At 44.1% G+C, this 24,555-nt stretch overlaps 1 protein-coding gene across 6 annotated transcripts in view; it reads left to right on the forward strand.

The window, feature by feature from the left end:
- Positions 1–24,555, forward strand: part of LOC139386409 (ATP-binding cassette, sub-family C (CFTR/MRP), member 5) — a 68,625-nt gene that overhangs the window by 38,152 nt on the left and 5,918 nt on the right. For all 6 annotated transcript variants that reach the window (XR_011629040.1, XR_011629041.1, XR_011629038.1 and 3 more), the window contains 8 exons: positions 5,907–6,110; positions 7,857–8,000; positions 9,747–9,843; positions 10,100–10,284; positions 12,184–12,330; positions 13,678–13,807; positions 18,252–18,534; positions 24,152–24,338. Coding sequence is in view for 2 of the 6 variants with exons in the window: in XM_071131983.1 (XP_070988084.1) it covers positions 5,907–6,110; positions 7,857–8,000; positions 9,747–9,843; positions 10,100–10,284; positions 12,184–12,330; positions 13,678–13,807; positions 18,252–18,534; positions 24,152–24,338 (1,377 nt within the window). In the remaining 4 variants the exon portion in view is untranslated. The remainder of the gene's footprint in view (positions 1–5,906; positions 6,111–7,856; positions 8,001–9,746; positions 9,844–10,099; positions 10,285–12,183; positions 12,331–13,677; positions 13,808–18,251; positions 18,535–24,151; positions 24,339–24,555) is intronic.

The raw sequence follows: 24,555 nt of genomic DNA on the forward strand, positions 1-24,555 counted from the left end.
TTGGAGTGTGACTGTTTGAGGTTGTGGACAGGTGTCTTTTATATAAGTTCAAACAGGTGCCATTAATACAGTTAACGAGTGGAGGACAGAGGAGCCTCTTAAAGAAGAAGTTACAGGTCTGTGAGAGCAAGACATCTTGCTTGTTTGTAGGTGACCAAATACTTATTTTCCACCATAATTTGCAAATAAATTCATAAAAAATCCTACAATGTGATTTTCTGGATTTTTTTTTTCATTTTGTCTGTAATAGTTTAAGTGTACCTATGATGAAAATTACAGGCCTCTCATCTTTTTAAGTGGGAGAACTTGCACAATTGGTGGATGACTAAATACTTTTTTGCCCCACTGTAGGTATGCATGGAATTTCTTGACGCTCCACAATAGCGCCAGTGCCTCTTTGTGAGTAGTTTTTCTCTGCATCATTCAACGTTCGTGACGCAAATGCAACTGGCCTCTGACCCATCTTTCAGTGTGTGTGAAAGGACGGCCCCTAAGCCATAAGGGGATGCATCACAAGCCAACTTCACTGGCAGTTCAGGGTCGTAATGCATCAGGACCTGTTCAGATGTGATGAGCCGTTTTGCCTCAAGAAATGCATTTTCATGCTGTTCTGTCCACCACCATGTCCTATTCTTTTCCAGGAGCTGATTTAGAGGCTGCAGTACTGCTGAAAGGTTTGGGAGGAATCTTCTGTAGTAATTGATCAGTCCTGTGAAAGATCTCACTTCTGTGATATTTTGTGGTCGTGGTGCCTGTACCACTGCATCGATTTTGTCCCGTGTTTTGTGCAATCCATTGCGGTCGATTTCATGTCCACAGAAGACCATCTTGTCTTTGAAGAACTCACACTTCTGTAAGTTCGCCTGTAGACCATTCTCTTTCAGTCTTTTCAGGACCTCTTCTAGGTTAGCCAGATGCTCTTTGTCGGTGCGTCCTGTTATGATCATGTCATCCAGGATACACTGGGTTCCTGGGATTCCTTGCAAAATCTGGTCAATAGTTCGGTGCCAAATGGCTGGGGTTTATGCAATGCCAAAAACCAGGCGGTTATACCTGTATAGACCTTTGTGTGTGTTTATTGTCAGGTACTGTTTGGAGCTCTCTTCAACCGGTAGCTGCAGGTAAGCCTGTTTCAGATCGATTTTACTGAAGTGTTTCCCACCAGCTAGTGCAGCAAAGATGTCATCCAGACGTGGCAGGGTGTATTGGTCCACATGCAAAATTGAATTCACAGTTACCTTGAATTCCCCACACATTCTAACAGACCCGTCTTTCTTCACAATAGGAACTATGGGTGTGGCCCATTCGCTTCTGTCCACTTTCGTCAGGATCCCTGTATCCTGCAAGCGATCGATTTCCGCTTCCACCTTTGGGCTCAGGGAGTATGGAACAGATCTGGCTTTGCAGAATTTTGCTGTGAAGCCTTTTACTGTTCCCATCTGATCACTGAAAACTGTTCCAGTGTTAGGTCTGTGGCTTTCTCTTTGGACTGGAACGTGTGGAGCATTTTCAAGTCACACCAGTGTAGCTTTATTTTTGAAAGCCATTCCCTGCCAAATAATGGGGGGCCAGTTCCAGGCACCACGTACAGCTGTAACTGTTTGCTCCCCATAACTCACTCTGACCTGCAACGCCCCCATTGGGCTCAATCTCTCTCCTGAGTAGGTCTTCAGCAACACATTTGTGTTCTTCAGCTTGATAGCCTTGAAGTGCTCATTGTAGACAGTAGTGTAAATTATAGACACTGCAGATCCTGTGTCCAGCTCCATTTTTGAGGGGTTTGCCTTCGATATCTAGTGTCACCCATATTATGCTACTGCTGGAAGAAGTCACTGTGTTTAACTCCATTATACCAATTAATCTTCAACTCTGCTACATATGTACTAACACCCTCCCTGCTTCTTAACACAGCGAGCATCCAACCCGGAAGCCAGCCGCACCAATGTGTCGGAGGAAACACTGTGCACCTGGCGACCTTGGTTAGCGTGCACTGTGCCTGGCCCGCCACAGGAGTCGCTAGTGCGCGATGAGACGAGGATATCCCTACCGGCCAAACCCTCCCTAACCCAGACGACGCTAGGCCAATTGTGCTTCGCCCCACGGACCTCCCGGTCGCGGCCGGCTGCGACAGAGCCTGGGCGCGAACCCAGAGTCTCTGGTGGCACAGCTAGTGCTGCGATGCAGTGCCCTGGACCACTGCGCCACCCGGGAGGCCATCTTCCTCTCTTTCTATGAGCTCCATCTGCATTTGTGATGCACACTGCAGGTAATCATCCTCGTCGCCATTGTAGTGTCTTAGCTCTTATTACTTATTTATATAATAAGAAAGACTCTGAATACAAGAAATTGAACTGGAGCTTCACATTTTCTAGAACGAGTTAGTACCAGAATAACATAGAACAACACTGCGCATGACGAGGTGGTTCTTCCTTAAAGGGGACATCAGTAATTAACAGAACATAACAGCCGGCATCCCAGAGTCGCCTCTTCACTATTGACGTTGATACTGGTGTTTTGTGGGTACTATTTAATGAAGCTGCCAGTTGAGGACTTGTGAGGCATCTGTTTCTCAAACTAGACACTAATGTACTTGTCCTCTTGCTCAGTTGTGCACCGGGGCCTCCCACTCCTCTTTCTGTTCTGGTTAGCGCCAGTTTGTGCTGTTCTGTGAAGGGAGTAGTGCACAGCGTTGTACGAGAGCTTCAGTTTCTTGGCAATTTCTCGCATGGAATAGCCTTAATTTCTCAGAACAAGAATAGACTACTGAGTTTCAGAAGAAAGGTCTTTGTTTCTGGCCATTCTGAGCATGTAATCGTACCCACAAATGCTGATGCTCCAGATACTCAACTTGTCTAAAGGAGGCCAGTTTTATTGCTTCTTTAATCAGAAGTTTTCAGCTGTGCTAACATAATTGCAAAAGGGTTTTCTAATGATCAATTAGCCTTTTTTTAAATGATAAACTTGGATTAGCTTACACAAGGTGCCATTGGAACAGAGGAGTGATGATTGCTGATAATGGGCCTCTGTATGCCTATTTAGATATGGACACGTGGATTTTTACTGCAGTCATGACTCATGTGGCTGGTGTGGAGGTAATACTGTCACTGCAACAGCCCTAGTCCGTACTTAAAAATGTCACAAAGTGTTGTTTTTCACTGCATCAGGATAGCATACACATACGTTTTGGCTTAACAGTGTTCAGTGTGTAGGTTCAACATTTAAACAGCATTTATATGGAACACAATTGAGCAACAGGTGCTTCAATCAAGGTAGTTGCCAGTCAGGGATGTTGGCTGTACTCAATATTGTTTTTAAAGGATGTAATATTATCTTCAACTGGAGCACCTTCATAAGGGCGGAGTGGGACAAGAATCTGGCCCTGGCATTTTATCCACAACAGCACACATCACTGCACGCGCTGCCAACTCACCCCCCATACACATATAACCTACACTCAGACCCAAGACAACCCTACTTACGCAGGCAGCAAACACAAAACACACACACATCTATATTGACTCCACACACATTCACTCTTTCACACTCTTCCCATATGCTGCTGCCACTCTGTTCATTATCTATCCTGATTGCCTAGTCACTTTTACCCCTACCTACATGTACATATTACCTCAACTACCTCGTACACCTGCACATTGACTCGGTACCACAACTCCTTGTATATAGCCTCCTTATTGTTATTTTATTGTGTTACTATTTCCTTTTTTATACTGAACAAAAATATAAATGCAACTTGCAACAATTTCAAAGATTTGACTGAGTTACAGTTCATACAAGAAAATCAACCAATTGAAATGAATGAATTAGGCTCTAAATTATGGATTTCACATGACTGGGAATACAGATATGCATCTGTTGGTCACAGATACCTTTAACAAAAAGGTAGGGGCATGGATCCAGTGGTGAAAAAGTACTCTATTGTCAAAAGTAAAGATACCTTAATAGAAAAATTACTCCAGTAAAAGTGAGTCACCCAGTAAAATACTACCTGAGTAAAAGTCTAAAAGAATTTGGTTTTAAATATACTTAAGTATCAAAAGTAAATGGAATTGCTAAAATGTACTTAAGAAGTATCAAAAGTACAAATCAAATCAAGTACAAATCAAAAGTATAAATCATTTCAAATTCCTTATATTAAGCAAAGCAGATGGCCACATTTTCTAGTTAATTATTTATTTATTTATTTATGTACGGATATCCAGGGGCACGCTCCAACTCGGACATAATTTACAAATGAAGAATATGTTTAGTGAGTCTGCTAGAACAGAGGCAGTTGGGATGACCAGGGATGGTCTCTTGATAAGTGTGTGAATTAGACCATTTTCCTGTCCTGATAAGCCATAATTCCATAATTCCTGTCCTGACACTTTTGGGTGTCCGGGGAAAATGTATGGAGTAAAAAGTACATACGTCACCGCATTCCTGAAGAAAATTAAGAGTAAAAGTTGTCAAAAATATTAATAGTTAAGTCAAGTACAGATTACCCCAAAAAACTACGTAAGTAGTGCTTTCAAGTATTTTTACTTAAGTACTTTACACCACTGCATGGATCAGAAAACGAGTTGTCTGGTGTGACCAAGATGTGTCGAGCTCATGCAGCATGACATCTCCTTCACATAGAGTTGATCAGGCTGTTGTTGATTGTGGAATGGTGTCCCACTCCTCTTCAATGGCTGTACGAAGTTGCTAGATATTGTCGGGAATTGTAACACGCTGTCATACACTTCGATCCAGAGCATCCCTAACATGCCTAATGGATGACATGTCTTGAGTATGCAGGCCATGGAAGAACTGTGCCGTTTTCACCTTACAGGAATTCTGTACAGATCCTTGCGAAATGGACAAATGGCCTCAGTATCTCGTCACCGTATCTCTGTGCATTCAAATTGCTATTGATAAAATGCATTTGTGTTCGTTGTCCATAGCTTATGCTTGCCCATACCATAACCCCACCTCCACCATAGGGCACTCTGATCATAATGTTGACATCAGCAATCCGCTTGACCACACGACGGTTCTGAGGTCAGTTATACTTACTGCCAAATTCTCTAAGATGGTGTTGAAGGCGGCTTATGGCAGAGAAATTAACATCCAATTCTCTGCCAACAGCTCTGTTGTTCCTGCAGTCAGCATGCCAATTGCACACTCCCTTAAAACATCTATGGCATTTGCACATTTTAGAGTGGCCTTTTATTGTCCCCAGCACAAAGTGCACCTGTGTAATGATCATGCTGTTTAATCGGAGCAGGTCTTTTTGCTGATGCCATGTTTGACTTTGAAATTTACTTTGTGTGAGCTCAGCCTATCAGAAGACCGGAACGGCCCATCTTGGTAGGTGGGCTGGGTGTTGCCTACTGATCAGCCGAAGGCTCATTATAGATGAGTATAACAGAGAAATTGAGCAACAAATTGGAAAACAGATCTTGACACACTGCTTGCTTAACCCGGAAGCCAGCCGCACCAATGTGTCGTAGGAAACACCATACAATTGGCGACTGAGGTCTGTGTGCAAGCGGCCCGGCAGCCACAAGGAGTTGCTAGAGTGCGATGGGACAAGTACATCCCAGCCGGGAAAATCCTCCCCTAACCCAGATGACGCTGGGCTAATTGTGCGCCGCCTCATGGGTATCCCGGTCATGGCCGGCTGCGACACAGCCCGGGATCGAACCCGGATCTGTAGTGATGCTTCTAGTACTGCAATGCAGTGCCTTAGACTGCTGCGCCACTCGTCAGGCGGTGTTTGTCCATTTTTAACCAGCCTACCCAACTGAAAAATGCCCCAGCCCATCTGGCATTTGCCTCAATTGCCAGATGACCAATCCACCCCTGCACCTTCATATGTATTGTTATTATATTAACCGATCAATGAGTCCGTTATGTCTCCTCAGATCGGAGAGCGTGGCGCCAACCTTAGTGGCGGGCAACGCCAGCGGATCAGCCTGGCGCGTGCCCTGTACAGTGACCGAGCCATCTACATCCTGGACGACCCGCTCAGTGCACTGGATGCCCACGTGGGCAACCACATCTTCAACAACGCCATCAAGAAGCAGCTCCGCCACAAGACCATCGTCTTCGTCACTCACCAGCTGCAGGTGAATACTTAATACATTTCATATTGTTTGCAAAGCACTACATAAGATATACAGTGGGAAGAACAAGTATTTGATACACTGCCGATTTTGCAGGTTTTCCTACTTACAAAGCATGTAGAGGTCTGTCATTTTTGTCATAGGTACACTTCAATTGTGACAGACGGAATCTAAAACAAAAATCCAGAAAATCACATTGTATGACTTTTAAGTAATTAATTTGCATTTTATTGCATGACATAAGTATTATATCACCTACCAACCTGTAAGAATTCTGGCTCGCACAAACATGTTAGTTTTTCTTTAAGAATCCCTCCTGTTCTCCACTCATTACCTGTATTAACTGCACCTGTTTGAACTCGTTACCTGTATAAAAGACACCTGTCCACACACTCAATCAAACAGAATCCAACCTCTCCACAATGGCCAAGACCAGAGAGCTGTGTAAGGACATCAGGGATACAATTGTAGACCTGCACAAGGCTGAGATGGGCTACAGGACAATAGGCAAGCAGCTTGGTGAGAAGGCAACAACTGTTGGCGCAATTATTAGAAAATGGAAGAAGTTCAAGATGACGGTCAATCACCCTCGGTCTTGGGCTCCATGCAAGTTCACACCTCGTGGGGCATCAATGATCATGAGGAAGGTGAGGGATCAGCCCAGAACTACACAGCAGGACCTGGTAAATGACCTGAAGAGAGCTGGGACCACAGTCTCAAAGAAACCCATTAGTAATACACTACGCCGTCATGGATTAAAATCCTGCAGCGCACGCAACGTCCCCTTGCTCAAGCCAGCGCATGTCCAGACCCGTCTGAAGTTTGCCAAACCATCTGGATGAACCAGAGGAGGAATGGGAGAAGGTCATGTGGTCTGATGAGACAAAAATAGAGCTTTTTTTATTCTAAACTCCACTCGCCGTGTTTGGAGGAACAAGAAGGATGAGTACAACCCCAAGAACACCATCCCAACCGTGAAGCATGGAGGTGGAAACATCATTCTTTGGGGATGTTTTTCTGCAAAGGGGACAGGACAACTGCACCTTATTAAGGGGAGGATGGATGGGGCCATGTATCGCGAGATCTTGACCAACAACCTTCTTCCCACAGTAAGAGCATTGAAGATGGGTCGTGGCTGAGTCTTCCAGCATGACAACGACCCGAAACACACAGCCAGGGCAACTAAGGAGTGGCTCCGTAAGAAGCATCTCAAGGTCCTGGAGTGGCCTAACCAGTCTCCAGACCTGAACCCAATAGAAAATCTTTGGAGGGAGCTGAAAGTCCTTATTGCCCAGCGACCGCCCCAAAACTTGAAGGATCTGGAGAACGTCTGTATGGAGGAGTGGGCCAAAATCCCTGCTGCAGTGTGTGCAAAGCTGGTCAAGAACTACAGTAAACATATGATCTCTGTAATTGCAAACAAAAGTTTCTGTACCAAATATTAAGTTCTGCTTTTCAAATACTTATGTCATGCAATAAAATGCAAATTAATTACTTAAAAATCATACAATGTGATTTTCTGGATTTTTGTTTTAGATTCCGTTTCTCACTGTTGAAGTGTAGCTGTGATAAAACAATTACAGACCTCTACATGCTTTGTAAGTAGGAAAACCTGCAAAATCGGCACTTGTTCTCCCCACTGTATATATATATAATTGCTTGTTAGGACTTCTCTCATGGATAGGTTGGGCCCCACCTTCACTTATGACGTTCAGGGTGCGGGAATTAAATCTCTGTGTGTATGTGTAGTACCTGGTGGACTGCGATGACGTCATCTTCATGAGGGAGGGCAGCATCACGGAGCAGGGCAGCCACGAGGACCTGATGCGTCTCAATAGAGACTACGCAGCCATGTTCAACAACCTACAGCTGGGAGAGACGCCCTTCGTGGAGGTGAGAGGGGCCGTGTGTGTGTGCATAGACTGTTATGCAACAAAAAAAAATGTCCACCACAGATGTCTTGTTTAAATTTAGTTTGCATATGTCATGTACACTGCTCAAAAAATAAAGGGAACACTTAAACAACACAATGTAACTCCAAGTCAATCACACTTCTGTGAAATCAACTGTCCACTTAGGAAGCAACACTGATTGACAATAAATGTCACATGCTGTTGTGCAAATGGAATAGACAACAGGTGGAAATTATAGGCAATTAGCAAGACACCCCCAATAAAGGAGTGGTTCTGCAGGTGGTGACCACAGACCACGTCTCAGTTCCTATGCTTCCTGGCTGATGTTTTGGACACTTTTGAATGCTGGCGGTGCTTTCACTCTAGTGGTAGCATGAGACAGAGTCTACAACCCACACAAGTGGCTCAGGTAGTGCAGCTCATCCAGGATGGCACATCAATGCGAGCTGTGGCAAGAAGGTTTGCTGTCAGCGTAGTGTCCAGAGCATGGAGGCGCTACCAGGAGACAGGCCAGTACATCAGGAGACGTGGAGGAGGCCGTAGGAGGGCAACAACCCAGCAGCAGGACCGCTACCTCCGCCTTTGTGCAAGGAGGAGCAGGAGGAGCACTGCCAGAGCCCTGCAAAATGACCTCCAGCAGGCCACAAATGTGCATGTGTCTGCTCAAACGGTCAGAAACAGACTCCATGAGGGTGGTATGTGGGCCCGACGTCGACAGGTGGGGGTTGTGCTTACAGCCCAACACCGTGCAGGACGTTTGACATTTGCCAGAGAACACCAAGATCGGCAAATTTGCCACTGGCGCGCTGTGCTCTTCACAGATGAAAGCAGGTTCACACTGAGCACATGTGACAGACGTGACAAAGTCTGGAGACGCCGTGGAGAACGTTCTGCTGCCTGCAACATCCTCCAGCATGACCGGTTTGGCGGTGGGTCAGTCATGGTGTGGGGTGGCATTTCTTTGGGGGGCCGCACAGCCCTCCATGTGCTCGCCAGAGGTAGCCTGACTGCCATTAGGTACCGAGATGAGATCCTCAGACCCCTTGTGAGACCATATGCTGGTGCGGTTGGCCCTGGGTTCCTCCTAATGCAAGACAATGCTAGACCTCATGTGGCTGGAGTGTGTCAGCAGTTCCTGCAAGAGGAAGGCATTTATGCTATGGACTGGCCCGCCTTTTCCCCAGACCTGAATCCAATTGAGCACATCTGGGACATCATGTCTCGCTCCATCCACCAACGCCACGTTGCACCACAGACTGTCCAGGAGTTGGCGGATGCTTTAGTCCAGGTCTGGGAGGAAATCCCTCAGGAGACCATCCGTCACCTCATCAGGAGCATGCCCAGGCGTTGTAGGGAGATCATACAGGCACGTGGATGCCACACACATTACTGAGCCTCATTTTGACTTGTTTTAAGGACATTACATCAAAGTTGGATCAGCCTGTAGTGTGATTTTCCACTTTAATTTTGAGTGTGACTCCAAATCCAAACCTCCATGGGTTGATAAATTTGATTTCCATTGATAATTTTTGTGTGATTTTGTTGTCAGCACATTCAACTGTGTAAAGAAAAAAGTATTTAATAAGAATATTTCATTCATTCAGATCTAGGATGTGTTATTTTAGTGTTCCCTTTATTTTTTTTGAGCAGTGTATATTGAGTGTGGTCTGTAATGTGGTTGAATTGTGGTTCATGTTACTTGTAACATGTCATTGTTCCTCAAAAGGTGCCAACTAACAAGTCTGGGAACTCCTTAAAGAAACCCCCAGAGAACACAAAGTCTGGATCTGTAAAGAAGGACAAGCCTGTTAGCAAAGACAACGGTACGGAACCATTGTACTAGCCACAGAGTGTGTGCGTTCATATGTGTGCATGCATGCAGACTACTGCTGTGTGTGTGCTCGTGCTTCAGGGATGTGTGGGGCTGTGTCTCAAATTTTTTAATTGGCTTCCTGTCCTCAGCTTCAATTAGAAAATGTCACCCACCATAACCTCGTCCCCAGCTGCAAGGTGGACGGAAGTGTCTGGGAACGAGATTTCACCCACCTCTCTTACTCAACCTCCCTCCTTGTCCCCCAGGCCAGCTGATGCAGGTGGAGGAGCGTGGGCGGGGCTCAGTTCCCTGGTCTGTGTACGGCGTCTACATCCAGGCCTCGGGTGGAGCGCTAGCTTTCCTCCTAATCCTGGCCCTCTTCGTCCTCAACGTGGGCAGCACGGCCTTCAGCAACTGGTGGCTCAGCTACTGGATCAAGCAGGGTAGCGGGGTGAGTGGCACAGGTGGCATTGGGTGGCAGGGTTTGCATCGAGTGGCAGGGTTGGGGGAGGGTCAATGTAATTTCAGTGTAGTTGTCGATTCTGGAAGAGAATTAGATTTGAGAGTACAAAATCTGACTGGAAAGTGAATGGCATTGTTTTGAGTTGGAACATTAAAAAAAAACACAAGTGTTGATTTGGAAAATCAACTTTATTGTTTACAACAGTGTTGCCTTTGATCCGTCCGTTTTAAATCAATATGCAGATATGATAGTGATGTGAAACCCAATGCCGTTGGTTGTGGGTCAATTCCTTTTCTATTCAGTCAACTTAGGAGATTCATTGGAATTCCTTTTTAAGAATTGGAAAGTGCCATTCTCTTTCAAGGTGGATTTGTCAACACGAATTCTATCTTCAAGAGAGAGCCTGATTACTTACCGAGATTAGTTGTTTAGACTTTGTTTAGGCCTAAACTTTTTGGGGGGGTAAGTTGAACATTCTGGAAAACTACCAGAAAAGTACAAACTGAACTTGTCTTTGTTAGAAACTGTAACAACAATAACTCCGAAGTAGTAGTCGTTAAACTCCCCAACACTATTAACTGACAGTTCTCACACACTAGTGTTGGTGTGTGAGTGAGATATGGACATAAGCTGCTCAACTAATCAGTGGTGAGAGCAGGTGTAAGGGGAGCGGTATACTTATACATATTGAATGTGTAAATTTGACCTTGATCATTGACTATGTGTGTGCGCGGTGTTGCTGGGGGGTTAGGTGTAGTATATTCTTATCTGTGTACACCAACAGTCAAAAGTTTAGACACACCTACTCAGTCCAGGGTATTTTTTCATTTTTACTATTTTCTACATTGTAGAATAATAGTGAAGACATCAAAACTATGAAATAACACATATGGAATCATGTAGTAACCAAAAAAGTGTGAAACAAATCAAAATATATTTGAGATTCTTCAAAGTAGCCACCCTTTGCCTTGATGACAGCTTTGCACACTCTTGGCATTCTTAACCAGCTTCACCTGGAATGCTTTTCCACATATGAGTTCCCACATATGCTGAGCGGTTGTTGGCTGCTTTTCCTTCACTCTGCGGTCCAACTCATCCCAAACCATCTAATTTGGGTTGACGTCGGGTGATTGTGGAGGCCAGGTCATCTGATGCAGCACTCCATCACTCTCTGAGGAGACAGACTGTTTACCTTGCCCTTTGAACTGAATAACAGCTCGCTGGATGGGCAACTTAAGGGTCAGTAGACAAACTGCTCTTCCAAGGACTTCCCAAGGCCTCTACCAGAGCCGCTCCCCCATGCATTCACCTGCCAGAGAGAGTTGTTTGTTTCATATAATGCTTTTCCAGATGCTCCTCTAACCATTTGTCATTCAGTGCTTTTAGGGGTTAGGGGCCTTTCAAAGGCCCAACAGCAGAAGATACCTGGTTAGGGGAGGGTTTGGCCGGCCGGGATGTCCTTGTCCCATTGCGCACGAGCAACCCCTGTGCAACCCCTGTGCAACCCCTGGGCGCATGCACACTGACATGGTCGCCAGTTGTACAGTGTTTTCTCCGACACATTGGTGCGGCTGTCTTCCGGATTAAGCGAGCAGTGTGTCAAGAAGCAGTGTGGCTTTGCAGGGTCGTGTTTTGGAGGACGCATGGCTCTTGACCTTCGCCTCTCCCGAGTCCATATGGGAGTTGCAGCGATGGGACAAGACTGTAACTACCAATTGGTTATCACGAAATTGGGGAGAAAAACGGGGTAAAAAGTAACCAAAAAAAGCCTGCTTGTCGCCAGGTCAACTCCCACCTTTATTGATTGACCTGGGATTTGAACCATCAACCACCCCCCAGAATACTCCCTTATCTGAGTATTAAATATGCTGTCCTGTGTGTGTGTAGAATACCACAGTGTTGGTGGGGAACAGTTCGGTGGTGAGCGAAAGCATGAGGGACAACCCCCTGATGCAGCACTACGCTGGAGTCTACGCCTCGTCTATGGGTGTCATGCTGCTGCTCAAACTTCTGCGCGGCATCATATTTGTCAAGGTAAAGGATCAGATAATCATTTCACTGTGGTGAATGTGACAAATCAAATTTGATGTGGTTTTGTTGTGCTTGTTATGTCTGGTATTGTATTGTGTGTTTGTGTTAACCCCAGAGAGACTACGCAAGGACTGATGGATGAATCTTAGTAAACTAAACTACTTCACTAAAATAGATCATGTATAAAGTACACTGATCAAAAATATAAATGCAACATGCAACAATTTCAAAGATTTTATTGAGTTACAGTTCATTTAAGGAAATCAGTCCATTTAAATAAATTCATTAGGCCCTTATCACCTATAGATTTCACATGACTGGGCATAATATGCATCTGTTGTTGTTTTTTTTAAAGGTAGGGGCATGGATCAGAAAACCAGTCAGTATCTGGTGTGACCACCATTTGCCTCATGCAGCATATCCTTCACATAGAGTTGATCAGGCTGTTGATGTTGGTCTGTGGAATGTTGTCCCACTCTTCAATGGCTGTGCGAAGTTGCTGGATTTTAACGGGAACTGGAACACACTATTGTACACTTTGATCCAGAGCATCCCAAACATGTTCATTTTGTGACATGTCAGGTCAGTATGCAGGCCAAGAACGGGGATATTTTCAGCTTCCAGGAATTGTGTACAGATTCTTGCAACACAGGGCCGTGTATTATCATGCTGAAACATGATGTGATGGAGGATGAATGGCACAACAATGGGCCTCATGCAATAACCCCATCATTGGCCACTCTGTTCACAACGTTGACATCAGCAAACCGCTTGCCTACACGACACCATACACGTGATCTGTGGTTCTGAGGGCGGTTGGACGTACTGCCAAATTCTCTAAAATGACGAAGGCGTCTTATGGTATAGAAATTAACATTATCTGGCGGAAATTCCTGCAGTCAGCATACCAATTGCACACTCCCTCAAAACATGAGACATCTGTGACATTGGGTTGTGTGACAAAACTGCACATTTTAGAGTGGTCTTTTATTGTCCCAAGCACAAGGTACACACCTTTGTAATCAGCTTCTTGATATGCCACACCTGTAAGGTGGATGGATTGTCTTGGCAAATAATACATTCTCACAAACAGGGATATTCATTTTACCTTTATTTAATGTAATGTAAACAATTTTGTGCACAAAATTTGAGAAATAAGCTTTTTGGAACATTTCTAGAATATTTTATTTCAGCTCATGAAACATGAGACCAACACTTTACATGCTACGTTTCTATTTCTGTTCAGTGGAGTATGGTCACATCTGTCTAAAACATTTGAGCTATGTGATATAGAAAAAGTGTCGCTTTAAAAATCCCAAAATGGAATGACTACTATTATTGTACCCTCAGGGCACTTTACAAGCTTCGTCCAGGCTGCACGAGGAGCTCTTCAGGAAGATTCTCCGCAGCCCCATGAAGTTCTTTGACACCACGCCCACTGGACGGATCCTCAACCGCTTCTCCAAAGACATGGACGAGGGTATGGACCACCTGGAGCAGTCCTCTGACACATACTTGGGTTGTGTTCATTAGGCATCAAATGTTAGAAAACCGACTGAAACAGGGAGGGACCACCAGGAGCAGTCCTCTGACACGTACCTGGGTTGTGTTCATTAGGCATCAAATGGAAGAAAACCGACAAACAGGGAGGGACTGCCTGGAGGTCGCTCATTTTGATTTTCCGTTGTAAAATGTTTCAAATTGCTTTCTGGCTCATGCCCTAATGAACACAAACCTATTGTACTGTACGAATCTACAAACCCGCAAATGAAAAAGGAAAACAATAAAAGGGACAGTTTGATATTTTGTCAATGAAGCCCTTTATCTACCTCCCCAGAGTCAGATTAACTTGCGGATACCATTTTTGTCAATGCGTCCAGTATGAAGGAAGTTTCTCAAAACAATGCTAACTGGTGTTAGCGCAGTGACTGGAAGTCTACAGCAAGGTTTTTTCAATCGGAGGTACTGCTGGGGGTCCGGAAATTTTTTTTTGACACATGAATATTACATCCCACTTAAAAAATGCATAATATACAGTACTGTTCAAAAGTTTGGGGTCACTTAGAAATGTCCTTGAGTTTGAAAGAAAAGCACATTTTTTATGTCCATTAAAATAACATCAAATTGATCAGAAATACAGTGTAGACTTTGTTAATGGGGCGGCAGGGTAGCCTAGTGGTTAGAGCATTGGACTAGTAACCGAAAGGTTGCAGGTTCGAATCCCCGAGCTGACAAGGTACAAATCTGTCTTTCTGCCCCTGAACAGGCAGTTAACCCACTGTTCCTAGGCCGTCATTGAAAATAAGAATTTGTTCTTAACTGACTAGTTAAATAAAGGTAAAATAAAATGGTGTAATTGACTAGTGTAGCTGGAAACGGCTTATTGTTTTTAAATGGAATATCTACGTAGGCGTACAGAGGCCCATTATCAGTACCAATCACTCCTGTGTTCCAATGGCACGTTGTGTAAGCTAATCCAAGTTTATAATTTTACAAAGGCAAATTAATCATTAGAAAACCCTTTTGCAATTATGTTAGCACAGCTGAACATGTGTGCTGATTTAAAGAAGCAATTAAACTGGCCTTCTTTAGACTAGTTGAGTATCTGGAGCATCAGCATTTGTGGGTTCGATTACAGGCTCAAAATGTCCAGAAACAAAAAACTTTCTTCTGAAACTCGTCAGTATTCTTGTTCTGAGAAATGAAGGCAATTCCATGTGAAAAATTGCCAAGAAACTGAAGATCTCGTACAATACTGTGTACTACTCCCTTCACAGAATAGCACAAACTGGCTCTAACCAGATTAGAAAGAGGAGTGGGAGGCCCCATTGCACAACTGAGCAAGAGGACAAGTACATTAGTGTCTAGTTTCATAAACAGATGCCTCACAAGTCCTCAACTGGCTGCTTCATTAAATAGTACCTGCAAAACACCAGCCTCAATGTTAACAGTGAAGAGGTGACTCCGGAATGCTGAGACTTTTTTTTGCGCATACTATTTAATGAAGCTGCCAGTTGAGGACTTGTGAGGCGTCTTTCTCAAACTAGACATTCTTGTCCTCTTGCTCAGTTGTGCACCGTGGCCTCCCACCCCTTTTTGTACCCAATTTTGTGATATTGAATTGGTAGTTAGTCTTGTCCCATCGCTGCAACAGCCCTATGGACTCGGAAGAGGCGACGGGTAGAGCGTCCGCCGAAACATGACCCAGCCAAGCCGCAATGCTTCTTGATGCACTGCTTGCTTAACCCGGAAGCCATCCACACCAATGTGTCGGAAGAAACACCATCTCGTGGGACTCCCAGTCACGACTGTCTGTGACACAGCCTGGGATCAAACCCGGGTGTGTAGTGACTCCTCCTTAGAACGCTGCGACACTCCAGAGGCCTGCCTAGGTCTACTTCTATGCGTAATTAGGTGCATGTCCTTACTCAAGTTTGATTGGAGCGCTCCAAACCAAAGACAATGAATAAATTGACAACTTGTAAATGGAAGGAAATAAACAAACCATTTGCTCACGAGTGTAGCATAGGTTGTGCGCTCTGCAAACAACGTGTCCACTCCAATGATGACAAGACTGTAATAATAATATATTGAAATTACAGCAACAAACATTGTAGATTAGAAATTATGGGATGTAACTGTGAATGGACTACTGGTGTGCCATCCCCTCGGCCTCAGCAATGGATTAGTCGACTGAGACAGGCGTGAATCAGACAGGTGTCTCGTGTGCCATATATACAGTGGGGCAAAAAAGTATTTAGTCAGCGACCAATTGTGCAAGTTCTCCCACTTAAAAAGATGAGAGAGGCCTGTAATTTTCATCATAGGTACACTTCAACTATGACAGACAAAATGAGGGAAAATAATCCAGAAATCACATTGTAGGATTTTTTATGAATTTATTTGCAAATTATGGTGGAAAATAAGTATTTGGTCAATAACAAAAGTTTATCTCAATACTTTGTTATATACCCTTTGTTGGCAATGACAGAGGTCAAACGTTTTCTGTAAGTCTTCACAAGGTTTTCACACACTGTTGCTGGTATTTTGGCCCATTCCTGCTGTTGCTGGGCAACACGGACTTCCAACTCCCGCCAAAGATTATCTATGGGGTTGAGATCTGGAGACTGGCTAGGCCACTCCAGGACCTTGAAATGCTTCTTATGAAGCCACTCCTTTGTTACCCGTGCGGTGTGTTTGGGATCATTGTCATGCTGAAAGACCCAGCCACGTTTCATTTTCAATGCCCTTGCTGATGGAAGGAGGTTTTCACTCAAAATCTCCCGATACATGGCCCTATTCATTCTTTCCTTTACACGGATCAGTCGTCCTGGTCCCTTTACAGAAAAACAGCCCCAAAGCATGATGTTTCCACCCCCATGCTTCACAGTAGGTATGGTGTTCTTTGGATGCAACTCAGCATTCTTTGTCCTCCAAACACGACGAGTTGAGTTTTTACCAAAAAGTTATATTTTGGTTTCATCTGACCATATGACATTCTCCCAATCTTCTTCTGGATCATCCAAATGCTCTCTAGCAAACTTTAGACGGGCCTGGACATGTACTGGCTTAAGCAGGGGGACACGTCTGGCACTGCAGGATTTGAGTCCCTGGCGGCGTAGTGTGTTACTGATGGTAGGCTTTGTTACTTTGGTCCCAGCTCCCTGCAGGTCATTCACTAGGTCCCCCCGTGTGGTTCTGGGATTTTTGCTCACCGTTCTTGTGATCATTTTGACCCCACGGGGTGAGATCTTGCGTGGAGCCCCAGATCGAGGGAGATTATCAGTGGTCTTGTATGTCTTCCATTTCCTAATAATTGCTCCCACAGTTGATTTCTTCAAACCACGCTGCTTACCTATTGCAGATTCAGTTATCCCAGCCTGGTGCAGGTCTACAATTTTGTTTCTGGTGTCCTTTGACAGCTCTTTGGTCTTGGCCATAGTGGAGTTTGGAGTGTGACTGTTTGAGGTTGTGGACAGGTGTCCTTTATACTGATAACAAGTTCAAACAGGTGCCATTAATACAGTTAACGAGTGGAGGACAGAGGAGCCTCTTAAAGAAGAAGTTACAGGTCTGTGAGAGCCAGAAATCTTGCTTGTTTGTAGGTGACCAAATACTTATTTTCCACCATAATTTGCAAATAAATTCATTAAAAATCCTAAATCCTCCTTTTCTCATTTTGTCTGTCATAGTTGAAGTGTACCTATGAGGAAAATTACAGCCCTCTCATCTTTTTAGGTGGGAGAACTTGCACAATTGGTGGCTGACTAAATACTTTTTTGCCCCACTATACATGTTTTTTATATTTGCCACTGCTCGACTAAAAAATCTTGGGCGACCAACAGCCTGTCGACTAAATGGGGTCAGCCCTAATTTGCCAACACATGGCTAACAGATGCTCTTGGGGGAAATGTTTTTGGAGTTACCTTTCTAGTTAATAGGCTAGAGGCATGTTTTTCATTTATTTTGTCCCTTGGCAAGAAAAGGTTGAAGACCCCTGGTCTACAGGAACAGCTAGCATGCTAGCTGTTCCCATAGAGTTCCAGTCATTGCGTTAACGTTAGTTAGCATTTGCACTAATTTTAATTGGCAACTTCCTTCAAACTGCACGCAGAGACGTAAAAATGTTATCCATAAGTTCATCTGACTCTGGGGAAGTAGATAAAGGCCTTCATTGCCAAAATACCAAACTATCACTTTAACATGAAGCTGCTATTGTACTTGTGCATTACACTAAATACACAATGTATATGAACAGATAGTTCCTTACAGAGCAATTTCCTAATGACTTTGTAACAGTAATGATAGTAATGAAGTTGAGTGTTTTTAGTGGTTATACAAGTGGAATAAGTAACAGTCACTGACTGAACCATCTGTCTTCTTGTCTTTTCTCTCTCTCCCCCCTCTTCCTCCCTCCCTCCCAGTGGACACGCGGCTGCCGTTCCAGGCGGAGATGTTCATTCAGAACGTCATCCTGGTCTTCTTCTGCCTGGGCGTGATCGGCAGCATCTTCCCCTGGTTCCTAGTGGCTGTGGGCCCCCTGGTGCTGCTCTTCACTGTGCTCCACATGGTGTCGCGCGTGTTCATCCGCGAGCTCAAGCGCCTGGATAACGTCACCCAGTCGCCCTTCATCTCGCACATCACCTCCAGCATCCAGGGCCTCTCCACCATCCACGCCTACAACAGGGGCCACGAGTTCCTGGACAGGTGAGCTGTCGAGGTATAGGGTGAAGTTGCCTCTAGACACTAATCTTGGATCAGTTTCACATTTTTTCCACTAATTGTTAAAGAGATAGTTTGGGATTTTGGCAATGAAGCCCTTTATCTACATTACTTTGCGAGAATCAGATGATGTGGATACCATTTGTATTTATCTGCGTCCAGTATGAATAAAGTTGGAGGTAGTTTCAAGAGCCAATGCTAACTAGCTTAGCTCAAAGACTGGAAGTCTTTGGGTACAGCTAGCATTGCTAACGCTAATGCTAGTTCACATTGGGTTGCAAAACTAACTCTATACCAATGTTGAGTCACATTACTTGGACTCTGATACTACTCGAGTCACACATTTTGAGACTTGAAACTTTGACTTTGCGAAAAGATAAAGCACTTGCCACTCGACTTTGACTTGAGCATCTATGACTTGTGGCTTAACTTGAGTTGTGTGACTCGGGAGATTTCCCCATCCCAAAATGGCATCCTCTTGCAGCACCTTCTGTTATTAGCCAACCAACCTCCACAGACTTCAACACGGCTCCTGTGGGCAGGGGGGGGGGGGGGGGGGGGGGGTCAACAACAACACTCGACTCTAATTGGAGATTTTTAGCTAAAGTGAGGTAATGTTCTCGAACTTGCTAGCTTGCAATGGGTCACCCCTATCATTTATGTCTGAAGTGGATAGCAAGTTCAGATTTTTGTTTTTAACATTATGTATCATGCATCATGTATCAAATCAAGCTTTATTTATTCAGCACATTTCAGACATGGTAATTTCCAATAAAGTTGCATTCATCAAGGACTCGTCAAGTCAATTAGTCTTCAGCACAAGGGAGGAGGTTTGGGTGCAAAAGAGAATGTGTAGCAAGACGGCTCCTGATAAAGTTCTCAGAGGCTATTTCTGGGCATTCACCCAAGAAACTCAATGTTCTATCCTGGGTCTATCCTGGGTATTGTCTAGACTCTGTCTGTCTGTCTCTGTCTGTCTGTCTGTCTGTCTGTCTCTGTCTGTCTCTGTCTGTCTCTGTCTGTCTGTCTGTCTGTCTGTCTCTTATAAAAATATGTATTACATTATAGCTACTAATACCAGTGGTGATTTTAGCATGTAAATCTTGGTGGGGCAAACAAAACAAAGTGGGATGCCTGCCAGAAAAGCCACTACTAAACAATACATTAATTGCACTAGAACGATGACAAACGGTGCCGACAAACTGTTAGGGCCTACATATAGCTGTCGCAACAGTAGTCCCAACACCTTACCACTGCTACACCTGGCTATCAGCCTTGTCTGGCAGTGAAACAGTTCATTCAGCCTCATTACTGCCTATTAAAAAAGCATAGCTGATATGGCTGACTTGCTTAAACAAATGTGGCTTCTCCTGGCAGAAATGTTCAATGTCTACTTTTACTAAGGACTTACACTTGGCCTGTGATGTAGTGTCCCCATGAGTGACCGAACACTGAGGCAATCATGGCGCAATGCTCCCATTTCCTGCTGGCTTGCCCCACCACCACAGAAAGCCCTGAGCTAGGCTGAAACACCTGCATTTGGGAGCTGCCTTACTCAAAAAAACAAAAAAGAGACCATGGTTGTAGAGAGACAGACGGCTTTATTAACTTAATGATATATTTTTTTAAACATTATTTGCAAACTGATATGTGACACGTATTAATGCCAAAATAACATGCAAAATAGGCCATTGTAAAGTGTGCTCGCCGTCTGGTCTTGGTCAGTACCCTGCAGCATTCTGTAGGTTTTGCAGTTGAGGCTTTCTTGGGTAGACCAGACAGGAGATCGTTACAGTAGTCAAGCCTGCTTGTAATAAAAGCATGGATGAGTCTCTCTGTATCAGTCTGACAGAGAAACAGTCACACCTTGGCAATGTTCCTCAGGTGGTAAAAAGCTATTTTAGTCACATTCCTAATGTGTGATTTGAAATTGAGTTCAGAATCTAAAATAACACCTAGATTTTTTACCTGTAGGCATACTGTTAAAACATTTTGAAATAGAAATGTATCTAAATACATAAAGACAAATGACCTACTGAATAATATTAGGTTTCTTAAATATGATTTCAACAAAAAAATATGGTGAGATGATAAAATCTCCATCATATAACAAAATGTTGCAATTTCTTTGTTTGAAAGGTATTTTCTAGCTTTGAATACCAGAAGAGTGAGATGATCAGCAGTGAGCCTCAGCAACCTCACATTTCCAACTTCTGTACAACACAAACCATCCACAGCAAAAAAGCTATCACCAATTCCATAATGTCAGACCTGATTGTGGATTGTAACATGCCCCTGTCAATAAGTGAACACGAGCTTTAAGTCACTTTTTGATAGTGGTTGAAAGCAAATACACCCAGTCTGTCACAGAGCCGTAACCTCCAAGATTTACAATCTGGTTGCCGACAGGCAGGCACAACTCAAAGACCAGATGACACAAGCTAACCACGTCTTTGTCACGGTAGACATATGATCTGACAGAAAGTTGAGAGGACTCCTTGGGGTCACCGCCCACTGGATTGAAATGGAGAATGAAGTCCAATCTGCTGGAATGGAATCGCTTTAGAGGATCACACACGAGAGCGACTATGCAAGCAGTTTGAAGGCATCTGTGACGAGTATGGGATCAACCACAAGCTAGATTGCACGATGTGACAATGCAGCTAACATGAAAACGGTGTTTACAGTATGCTTCTCAAGTGAAGAAGAGGCTGTCCATGATGATCACCACCTAGATGATCCAGACATATGGAATAACCTGGAAGTTGAAGAACAGGGGACCATCGACAATACTTTCAGTAAAAATTGTCATCAACAACATTTAAAGTGATTCGCACATATATTGCAACTAGTGGTGGGGGACGGGTTGAAGGAGACTGAAGTTTTCTGTCCAGCTCATTCTAAAGTGTCTAAGATTAGCTCATTGCTCCACACTAGCACCACTTTAACAGAGGCTTTTGGGGTGTTTGGAGTGAGGGGAACTACTGCTACAGTGAATTTGCTGGAACTCCACGCTAGCACCACTAACAGAGGTGTTTGGAGTGAGGGGAACTACTGCTGCAGTGAACGTGTTTGAACTCTACACTAGCACCGCTTTAACAGAGGTGTTTGGAGTGAGGGGGACTACTGCTGCAGTGAACGTGTTGGAACTCTACACTAGCACCATTTTAACAGAGGCGTTTGGGGGTGTTTGGAGTGAGGGGGAACTACTGCTGCAGTGAATGTGTTGGAACTCCACACTAGCACCACTTTAACAGAGGTGTTTGGAGTGAGGGGGAACTCCTGCTGCAGTGAACGTGTTGGAACTCTACACTAGCACCACTTTAACAGAGGTGTTTGGAGTGAGAGGAACTCCTGCTGCAGTGAACGTGTTTGAACTCTACACTAGCACCACTTTAACAGAGGTGTTTGGAGTGAGGGGAACTCCTGCTGCAGGGAATGTGTTGGAACTCCACACTAGCACCACTTTAACAGAGGTGTTTGGAGTGAGGGAACTCCTGCTGCAGGGAATGTGTTGGAACTCCAGACTGAGGCAGGTGACAGCAGTGCTCCCATTACAACTACCTCAAGTTTTTGGATGCTTGAAGAGGAGGAGCATAAGGAATTCATATTTTCATTGATAGTGTGGAAACTACTGAAAGAGTTTGGCGACTTTCTTCAGCCTTTTGCAGAAACCACAGACATTACCCAAGCACAGAAGTGGTCACAATCAGTGCAATGGTTCCTTGCATTCTTTCCCTACACCATCATCTGGAGATGCAGAAACCACAAGTGAGCTACCTTACTGACCTGGTTCGAAGTCTCCAAGCATCACTGAACAGGAGATTTCTTTGAATCTTCATCCATGTCAAGATAGCACCCTTCTCAGACCATGTCCATCTTCAAGCAGCTTTGCTAGATCCATCCTTTACACTGATGTGGCTGGAACAACACGTTCTGGTGGGATGATGGAATTAAGGACAAGGTGACTGAAATGGTGAAAGTGCGTGTCTTTTTATCATAAAAACAGTCAAAGTTTACCAATATAATTAATACTTAGCTTAATTCATTTAATTTACACAGCATTTTAATTTTAAATGGTAAACTACTCAAATAGTAAGACTAAGCATTTTTTTGTCTTTATTTTTTTTAAAATGTAATTCTGCAAGAGGCTTCAGAGACTAAGGAACCTGTGGATCCAACCACCACTGAGGAGGAGGGACTGTTGTCTGGGAGAGGAGTCAGGGCTGTTTTCAGCATATCGCTAAAGACAAAGAAGAGAACTGTGTGGCCTCTCAAGCATCTCAGTGGCCACTCCAGCATCTCAGTGGCCACTCCAGCATCTCAGTGGCCTCTCCAGCATCTCAGTCACTAACTTGACATTTGCGAAGGACAGAACAACCTCTGGGCTGTTCAGAAACACAATTCTTCCACTGTTCTGAGTGGCGATGAGGGTCTTGGCAGTTCCTGCATTAGTTGCTCCTGTGGAGTGTGTGTTCAACCATTTTGCGGCCCTTTCGCTCACAAATGGGTGATAGACTCTTGGGCAATTACATATTTTTCAAAAGAAATGCATTGTCAGAGAGAGAGGAAATGAATGATGATAATGTAGCATAAAAGTCCTTAGAGGACATGCAATGGCTGCTCTGAAGGTTGCAGTCACAATACAACTTTTTGGATCTTTTGTTGTTGAAAACTAAAGAAACTTGAGACTAAAATTATTGCCATTGGTGCCATTTGTATTGCCTTTCTATCAGTAATAGTAATTATTTAAAAAATTATAACAAACAAACATGAAAAATAATATAACAAACATGATCTTTGACTCAAGTTTGTTATATAGTGTACTAGTAGTATAAGAAAAAAAAGGAAATAAAACAATTGCATTGAAATTAGCATAAAACACTTGAGTTGATTACTCAAAACTCAAAATTAGGGAATTGTGACTTGACTCGACCTGAGCTGTGGAACTTTACTTGAGACTTGCCCATTATTACTTGGGACTTGAATTAAGACTCGAAGGTTAAGACTTGAGACTTGCCCATTATTACTTGGGACTTGAATTAAGACTCGAAGGTTAAGACTTGAGACTTGCTTAGGACTTGCAAAATTGTGACTTGGTCCCATCCCTGCTTTATACTGGATGCAGAGACATAAAAATGGTGTCCACAAGATAATCTGACACAGGGGAGAAGTTAAAGGTTAGTGTGGGGTGAGTGGAAGCTGATCCTAGATCTGTACTGGAAAACATGCTCCACCGAACCCCTCAGATCAGTCTCGTTAAAGATGCACTATGGAAGTTTAGTCTATAATTGTTTGCGTCATATGTTCGCCTGAATGTTGCCTCTGTTTTTCATATATGATGTCATATCAATCCGTTTATTATCTCGTGAAATCACACACCCTCAGTTCGAGGCAAACCAATATGCTTTTGTTCATGAGTATGGGGAGGCTTTACCCTTTCTGTACAGTGGGGTCATTATTGTGTCTTCTGTCTGTTTAGGGCATCAGTTTTGGCTCAAGACCACCCCCAGAGACAAAGTTCCACACAGCACATAGTATCTTAGTTCCTTGATGACTTTTTCTCAAGGTTCCCGTCTGTCTGTCTGGTTGTGTCCTCCAGGTATCAGGAGCTCCTGGATCAGAACCAGGCTCCCTTCTACCTGTTCAGCTGTGCCATGCGCTGGCTGGCCGTGCGGCTGGACGTCATCAGTGTGGCTCTGATCAGCATCACTGCGCTCATGATCGTCCTCATGCATGGCCAGATCCCTCCGGCCTACGCCGGCCTGGCCATCTCCTATGCCGTGCAGGTCAGTGCTTCTCCTATTTCCAAATCTGTCACTACGGGAGGGGGAATCTTAACTTTCACTTAAATTAGTTAGATGCTAGCTATCTAAAAAATCAATGGGGAATGATGGGGGCATCCATACAATTTTCCCAATTTCATGGCCAAATCAACTGAAATAATGTTCAGTTTGACTTTACTTAAAGGTGATTTGGTCTTTTTTTCCCCCTATTCTTTACGTT

Source organism: Oncorhynchus clarkii, chromosome 27 (assembly GCF_045791955.1).
Source record: "Oncorhynchus clarkii lewisi isolate Uvic-CL-2024 chromosome 27, UVic_Ocla_1.0, whole genome shotgun sequence".
In the NCBI taxonomy this organism is placed as follows: domain Eukaryota; kingdom Metazoa; phylum Chordata; class Actinopteri; order Salmoniformes; family Salmonidae; genus Oncorhynchus; species Oncorhynchus clarkii.